The 8,871-nt window shown below is 38.0% G+C and overlaps 1 protein-coding gene across 1 annotated transcript in view; it reads right to left on the bottom strand.

Annotated features, from left to right (window-relative positions):
* Window positions 1–201: 201 nt before the first annotated feature.
* lrmda (leucine rich melanocyte differentiation associated) overlaps window positions 202–8,871 on the bottom strand; it is a 230,653-nt gene continuing 221,983 nt past the window's right edge. Inside the window, exon 9 of the mRNA XM_008429426.2 lies at window positions 202–2,400. Within this exon, the coding sequence (XP_008427648.1) occupies window positions 2,321–2,400 (80 nt within the window). The 3' untranslated portion in view covers window positions 202–2,320. The remainder of the gene's footprint in view (window positions 2,401–8,871) is intronic.

Genomic DNA, 8,871 nt, shown 5'->3' with positions numbered 1-8,871 from the left:
TGTTCTCACAAATTTGTTCTTCTTTTCAGCACTAAAATGTAGTCATGATAAGAAATTTAATTTCAGATGGATTAACAAGTAACACTGAAATAACCTTTGATCCATTTTATAGGCTTTATGCAAAACTAATAATATTTTATTGTTAGGTATCAGTGTAATGAACCGGTCCAGGAGTCGACATAAATACCAACACAACTTCAACACATTTGAGTTGAGCCCTTTTAATCACACGGCAATGATATATATATATATTTCTTTTCTTAGATCAGGTGTTAGAAATTAAGCGCTTGTTCAAAATCTTCATCTGGAAGGTTCCCTTGAAGCCATCGTACCAGAAACACAGTGTGCGAGATTAACAGTAATAATAAAAAAAACAAGAATATTCACATAAGCAGGACAGTCGATTAGAAACTCCAGTGTATGTCTTCACAGCTCGTTTATATCTGAAAGTGCAGTACAAATTTTAAAAAAAAAATCACAGTAAGTACAAACAAAGGCTATGACAAAGTAGGAAAAAAACTCAACAGGAATAAGAACAATAATGCTAAATGAATTATGAGAATCTGGTAGTAAAGTATGATTTCATTCTGACATTTCTTTCTTTTATTGGAAAAATATCCCAAAGATAAATTTTACACTCCATTTGATGAGTTTTACCTGTTGTGCAGCTCAGTTACTTTGTAAGTTGATGACATTTCACAGCTGGGCTGTTTTAACTTGTTAGGTTAGAAAAAAGATTGGAACGAGTCTCATCAGTCTTAACAGGCCGCCATTTTGAACTGTACAACAATCTGATCAGACTTCACTAAACTTCTACCAGAAATGGACAGATGGAAAAAGATGTTGTGTGACAAGAAAATAGTCAGTGGTTTGTGCTAATGGTTTTAGTTCGCTCTAGAGAATAATTTCACTTCATATAATTTTTCACTTAGATAACATTAACTAGTTAGCTATTGTTAGCCAAGTTTAGACATAAGTTCACTTTGTATCTCTCTTTTTGGTAACATTAATGTTTGTCACATTTCTTTTAAGCTGATTGAGGGTTTATAAACCATGTGTGCTGAACTGTGCACATTGCACAAGTCAGTAGCTAGATAAGCACTCGTGTTTATGGTGATGAAGTGCTTGCACCAACCTTAAACATGAAATGCTGGTGACATTTTATGAACATTTTGCATAGGCGTGTTTTTACAGATATTTAATCCGTAGCTTCTTACTGTTTGCTACAGAGTTGAATTTGGAGATCAGTTGTTAAATAATTTGACTAGGGTGCCTAAATCTTTAAAAACGTCAATTTATGTAAAGCATGAATTATTTTATTGGGGATCCTCACCAAGGTAGTTGTTTTAGTAAAAATTGTAAAAAAGAAATAAAAAAATCTTCCAATTTAACAGTGAATCCAGCAGAAATTTCAACAGATTTAGTGGAGAACAGAGCAGGTGCCAAAAGGAGAACTGATAATGGTAAGAAAAAGAGCAAAGCTTCATGTTTTGAAGGGCATGCAGGTAATTAGGGCTCCAGATGGGCCAAACATATCAAATGGTGTAGGAGGATGTAATCCCACAATGCTCTGTAACATGTAAACAGCAATAAGAATAGAAACCTATTTACAGCTCCCACAAACACAATTTCACTGTCTAGAACAATGTCAAAATCTGGAATGCTGCTGTGCATGTTACTGAAGACACCGATTCTCAGCTATTGCTGCTTTCACCGGTTTCTCTCACCTCTTATCTTAATGACTTAAACAGCAGTTTAAGTCCAACGAGCGCAGGAGAGAGAAAAAAAGAAAAAATCAGAGAAATCAAGAATGAAGAAGATGAGTCCATGTCAGGGCCCAGGTGTGTGACCGCCACCCCCTTCACCCTTGATTAGTAGCTGTTGTGGACAAGTGATCCATCATTGGTGTCAAAGAAAAGGAAGCAATTGCCTGGATATGTTTGTTGCTCGCTGTGTGTAAGACAATAAGGCAGGGAGACGTTCCTTGTGTGTGCGTATGTGTGCGTGTGTGTGTGAGAGAATTGTGTTGCAGCTGATGCTTAGAGGCAATCATGTCAGTGGGAGTGTCATCTCTGACTCTGAGCTGCAAGCAGGAAAACAGAAGTCGTTTCGGCTCAGGAGAGGAGACTAAAACTATGGCTCTAAAATTTAATATGAACAAGAAAGCATTCATCATGCATAAGTACAACAGAATATTTGGATTAAAATTATCTTTTGTTTTCCAGCAGTAGATTAGGTGATCGGAATAAAAAAAAAAATCCCCAGTGGTTTTAATAAATAAAAAAAAAAACACGACTCCTCTGAGAGCATCCTGTGGACATCAGAGCTGATCGTTTTGGATGAATCTGTTGCCTTCTGAGTGCTTGCCGTAGTAGATGTAGCGACACTTGGCGAATACCCCTAAAAAGAGAAGAAAACAAAGTTTAGGTGTAAATCATGGTTGGATTATCTTTTTAAGCCAGCAATTCTATAGCAGCTCCATTCATGACTGGAGAAGCAGAGAAATGGACTCATGACCAGAACTGCAAAGTTTTGAGCTTGATCAGCCTGTCTGGTGACCGACCGGTCAGATACTCAAAGCTGTTCTCCAATCAGCGAGTGCCACAAATGTAGCACTGCTGTCCATGATGGCAATAAGTTCAGTGTGGATGTGGTGTGGCAAGTCAATTAAAAGGACACTTTGTCATTTTGAGCTGCAAAAAGTGAGAGAGAAAGCCTTTTAGCAGATAACAGAAAGGCTGAATGACTGTAGCAGAGCTGCAATGTTTTATTCTTTGAAGCTCTTCATGAGCTGTCTGTCCAAAAAATGTTAGCATCATTTATGAAATCTCAGAGTGGAGATAAAAAGCCACATTTTCCAGAAAAAAGGCTGCGCTGATTCCAAGTAAGCAACACAAGACAGTTAATCATCTTTTCTTTGTTTTAAAATATCAGTAAAACTGATTTAGCAGACTGTTCTCTGTGATATAAAGTTGCCTCTGCTATTAATATGAATCATTCATCACTACTTGCGAAAGAAAGGCAGAACCCCCCCCCCCCCCCACTTGAATGCTGTTTATACAGCTTATTTTACAGTTCTGCTTGATTTTCATAAAGCGCAGCAAAGTTGTACAGATGTCATGACAAGAAAGCAAGTAAAAAAATAAAACAACAACAAAACAAAGTTAAAGGAAGTCTTTCTCTCAAAACAAATGAAAAACGGTCATTTGACACCAGGAGACAATAGCACCGAAACACTGTAGATCTACTTTAAAACTGTTTGGACCGACAAACATTTCTCCTTCTTGTATAGAGAAAATTACTTTACCTAAACCAAACACATAAGAGCTCAGACACAATGCTGCTTTGGTATAAGTAAAATCAACTTTGATCCACATAAAATCCATTCAGTTGTTGTAGCTGCTATCTTAACTGTCTAAGGTACATTTATTTTACAAAAAATAGATATATCTAATACAGTATTGAAATTATTAGTTATTTTTCCTAATACATACTATAAAAAGGAAGAAAAACCAAAGTTTTTTTTACAAAGGTAAACTATTCTTTCATAATTCTTTTATATATGTATACATATATATTTTATTGACTAAAAAGATAAAATATTAGTAATTTCAAAGTGTTTTCATTGTGTAATTATGTTCAATATTGAAACAAGAATAATACGTTTATGTATTAGCTGCAAAAGATGAGGGTAAGTAGCTGAACCTGTAATCATTTACACCTAAAAAGGTTAAATAGACATACAAACTTAAGCTCTCGTATATGCGTCTACGTCGTTGGCCCCTATCTACATACCTATAATGTTATAGAACTGAAGGTTGTCTGTGGTGGTTTTCTGTTGTACAGAGAGGTGGTGCTGTTCAGGCAGATGGCTGGCCCAAACGCTCTGTGGTCAGTTTGCTGTGGTGCCAACGTCACAAACACTAACATCCCGTCTTGATTAGTGCAGAGGGCTGTACCTCAGTGTCATCTCTTTCCAAATGAGGCAAGGACAAGTGGCATTAGTGCTGTCAATGATCCTCTGACAGCAGAACAGATACGGCTTTCACCAGCTTTTCTAAATAGACATGAAGCGCATTATAGGAGGAGGGGGAAGGAGGCAGGCCAGAGACAAGGCAGGAGTGGAGAGACATATGGGGGAGGCAGTGTCACAGAGGGATGAGGGACGCTCCAAGTGGTAAGTCCAATCAGATAATCCAAAAAGACATTGTCAAGAGAGGGAAGAGAATGGCAACTAAGTGACAGAAAGCAGGAACGGGGACAGAGATACTGGTGCCATATTAGTGCCAAGCATATTCTGATGCCACCCTCAATTCTAACCAAACTTGACACATCGCTCTCTTTCCCCGCTCTCTCTGACTCTTCAAAGTAGGCTCCACCAAGTCACACACACACACACACACACACACACACACACACACACAACACACAAGTGCACATATGTGGTGCACAGAGATGCACAGGAACCCACACAGCACACCAGTCCCTTGCAGCAGTGGTGGGTGTTCTGTCAGGCGGAGGAGCAGTACGGCAGCAGCAGAAGCCCACAGGCCCGGGGACAAGCTCAGTCAATCTAAATCTGGACTTTGTAGTGGAGCAGTGCTCATTTCCCCTCATAGCCCAGCTACTTGAGGTGATCCAAACACTGAAGTGTGAGAAGCTGTCACCTCCGATAAAATCCAAGACCAGCTCCATGCCTGCCTGCTCCCCCGGTGTATGAGAGATGTATACATGTGTGTGTGTTTGCGTGCGCATGAGTGTGTATATGCTTTTTTTTTTTTTGACAGTGTGGAGGTTGGAAGTATAGGGGAAGTGGGGGGATGAATTCCAGCTGCCGTGATTTGCCTTGGGACAAAGGTGCCACGGTTGTATACTGGGCTTGACACCACAGGACTCAGGGTATCTCACAGCACTCAGATCAAATGGTTGCCAGGGTCTTTCACATATTCACAGTGTACCCAGCGAAAAACTCACTCTCTCCAGGAGTAGGGCCCTTAAAGAGATTACCCACTGAGGCACCAGAACCAAGTCTCCTATAAGACATTACCTAGAGGGGATATATTTGTAGGTTTGCAACCAAAGCCTTTCAGAGATAACCTTCACAGATGAAGGAACTAAAGTAAAGGCCCCACAAGCCTTCACACTCTGCTGAACTCAACTTCAGCCCATGGGTACTGAGAATGATTGGAGAGGCCACACTTTGTAGCTCTCTGGCACCAATTGGAAAGGTCTGGACGATGAGTGACCTGTAGCTCTCTCCAGCAGCGCTAATGTACGCTTGTGTGTAATAAAGAGGAAGAGGAGTAAATTAGAAGAAATGGAAGAACAAAGATCAGGGTCTGCTGTCTGCTTCCCAGTGGGTGAAGAAGTGCACAAATGTGACAGTTCTCCATTTCTGCACTACATTAAGTGCCGCATTGTGTGCATAAACAGCACACTCCAGCTTGCTTTCTTCCCCCTCACAGCGAGAGCTTGCACTTATTACAAGAGAAACCAGGAGAAAGATTGGCCTGCTGGAAACGAGGAAGGGAGTAACTAAGCCAAACTCACGCTTACATAATGCCTTCGGAGGCTACGCTCACGCCCCTGGGGTTCTGCCTGATGAACTCATACTTAATGACAAATATTACCATGCCAAACTCAGCACTCCACAGTATCCTCAGTGTATCTTAAGCCATGGCTGGGTGTGCTCATATCACTAACACTGTCATGTTCCCATACATATTTACAACTTCAGCACATAAACTCTGCTCTCCATGAGAACAGTGGGAACCCCCATTGATGTGACAGATTAACAAAGTTATGAGTAGGCTATTGCCTCCATAATGGCCTGGTGGAGTAACAGTCACAGCTTTGCACTACACGTCTTGTTGTATTTAAAACAAGAGAATTTTTTCCTGAGTCAAACTAGCGCCACTAAAAATGTAAAAACCTTCAGACCATTTTATCTCCTGCAGGTGCAGCATTAAGGATGAATTTTGTGACATTAACAAAGGAATTGTTAAATTCTTTGACCTTGTTTTCTGATTTATTTGCAAAAATAATGCTGTAAAACTACAGTAATTAATTTTACAGGAAAATATTGTTTTTAAATATTTCCGACTAAAATTTTAGATTATATTATCACCATTTTGAGAGCAAAACTGTGAAGCATTAACCAAGATTCCAACCTTACATGTCAACAGCAAAACAAAAATTAAATAGAAAATTCTGATATGATTCCAGACTATTTCTTTGCAAGATTACCTTTGCTCCTTTCTGGGTGTCATGCATTGAAAAAGATGCTAATGTGAACTTGACTTTATATTGTCTGTTATAAATGTGAAAGATTTACCTGTTTTCTACCATATTCAAATTAAATCTGTAGTGTTTCTTTTGTTTGTAAGATGCAAATAGATAATGCCAATAGTTCAAAGGATGTGACAATGTACAAATAAACAAAGTGGCTATCTTATCCTATTCAAACTGGTGTATTAAATAGAATTTATTGTGGTTTTATTTTATTTGGATTAAAGGATTAAGCATGCAGATATTTTGTTCCTGACTACAATAAAGCAAGCACAGTGTGCATGTAGATGCTTTTATGACAAAAAAAAAAGTTTCTCCTAACATTATTGCAAGCATTCTGTTCTGTTCTGGTTGTGGTCATCTGAAGAAAATGAAACACCTTTTAAAGGCAAATTCCCTAAAAGCAGGGATCTATTATGAACAAATTCAACAAATTAAAAAATCATCTTTTTAGGTAACCCGATTCACTTAGTAAAGCACATTGCACATAGAATAATGTCTTCAAGTTTATTTTTGATATTTATGGTTTTCCACTTGCAGCTTAATGAAAACAAATTTAAGGCTGGACCATTGAAATAATTTTTAATACAACATAGTGTCACAAAAAGTATGTTTATTACCTGTATAGGTACTTTTAATCTGACAAACAAACCTTATTGAAACATATATTCCATTTCATAAAATATGACTGTACATCAAGTCAAACAAACACAAGGCTGGTTTCTCTAACACACTGAAGTTAATTTTGTACTGCACACTTTTCTGAAGTTTACCAGTCTTGGTCTGCAGTGTAAAGACTCTTGCAAAATAGGACAGATTACAGTATTTAGGTCACTCTGACCCTTGTGGGCATGGACATCATGAATTGGCCTTTAGAGTTCTGCTACCTGACCTGAAAGTGACAAGTATCAACAAAGTCCAAGCTGCTCCTTCCATCTGAGTTTTCCGTAGCAATGATAAAATTGTACTGCCCAGGAGGCACTTCCAAACCACATCGGGCCAGTAATTTAGCAGTCACTACATCACACAATACTGCAAAAATATCACAGGGGTCTTGGGTACAAATTCAAACATTGCAGGACTACTACTGATTCTGTCCGTTGACCTTTAAATGTAGAATAGGAGCCAAGTTTAGGTTTAAGGTAAGATTTGTGCCAAAATAAAATATATTTAGACCCTCTATTAGATGTGCATAACCGCTGAAAATGCAAGTTTTCTCTTTTTTTATTTTTGGATTTTATTGTACACTGAAAACACACAAGATGAAAAAGTATGACCTCCATGAATCTGCATGCATGAATCTGTCTGAATTCCTTCCCATATTTTCTAAAAGCCTGCTCCAGAGTTTTGCATTTAATCAGCACACACTCACAAGAGGGGAGTTAGAGAGAGATGGGAGATGGAGTGGGTTTAATGACTGCTCCCTGCACAAAATCAGCTCGACTCTTTTTCAAGGGCCATCAATATGTCACAGAAAGACATGTCCAACGGATGTAGCTTTTAACATCAAGGTTATCTATTCTCAGAATGAATTTGCTCTGCACACTCCTATTTTCTTGTCTTGTCCCTTCTCCAAATCTGTCCTCCCATTTTTTTGTTTTTGACTGCACACACTTCTCTTTTCCTCTCTGTTCTTTGGAGTCTTCAACTCATTATTTTTATTTTCTGATTGTGTCCAAGTGTTTGCTTTTCTTACTGACCTCCCTTCTTTCGACCCATACTTGGACCACATAGTCATTTGCAGACAACCAATTTCCTTAAAGACAACTTTCACCAGGATCAATCGTTAGTTTAGGATGGTTCATAATTTTAATCAGTCTACAAAAATTAAACTATATAAACAGTCACATAAGCTCCAGAGCACCTTTGAAATGTGGGTAAACATTATCGTATATTATTGGCATCATAAAGTTTTCATCTTATCTTGCTATATATGTTGGCATATCTAAAAATGCTATTCAGGAACTTTGCAATTCAAACAAATACAGCACTTTATATAAAACATGAAATCACGTCACATACATGAAGTATGCTTTTCATGATATTGCTTTGTCAAATATATTGTCTGTGCAGTGGAAGGAAGGCCTAAAATTATAATAGTGGTGGAAGCATAGTGTGTTTTTTATTTTTATCTATATTTGTCACCATCTTGGGCTGGAGGTTTATTACTCCAATTATTTAGTTATTGATGCATTATTTGCTTAGCACTTGCATAATTGTAGCAGTGGTATTGTGGAAATATGGCTTCACAACAGATTGGAGGAACTGAAGTGTATAGAAATATGATACTGGACTGAACCTCACATAACTTTGTACAACATTTAAAAACAATGTAGATGTGCAGTTGTGTGAGTACTATTAGCAAATATTTCATGTCATCATGTTCAACATAAAGGCAGATACAATTTTTAATTACTTGATATGATGGTGATTTTGTGCATCAGGAAGATGAAGCCAGAGTCAAACGAAATAAATGGAGCAAAGTGAATAGCTGCAAGTAATGCACACTGATTACAATGGGAGGTCAACATTGTTACATTTTAAATGCTAACCTTATAATAGTCTCTTTTTTGAAACTCAAAT

The sequence above is a fragment of the Poecilia reticulata genome, linkage group LG15 (genome assembly GCF_000633615.1).
Source record: "Poecilia reticulata strain Guanapo linkage group LG15, Guppy_female_1.0+MT, whole genome shotgun sequence".
Lineage (NCBI taxonomy): Eukaryota > Metazoa > Chordata > Actinopteri > Cyprinodontiformes > Poeciliidae > Poecilia > Poecilia reticulata.
The sequence above is the reverse complement of the archived record's forward strand: the minus strand, read 5'-3'. Positions and strand labels throughout refer to the sequence as shown.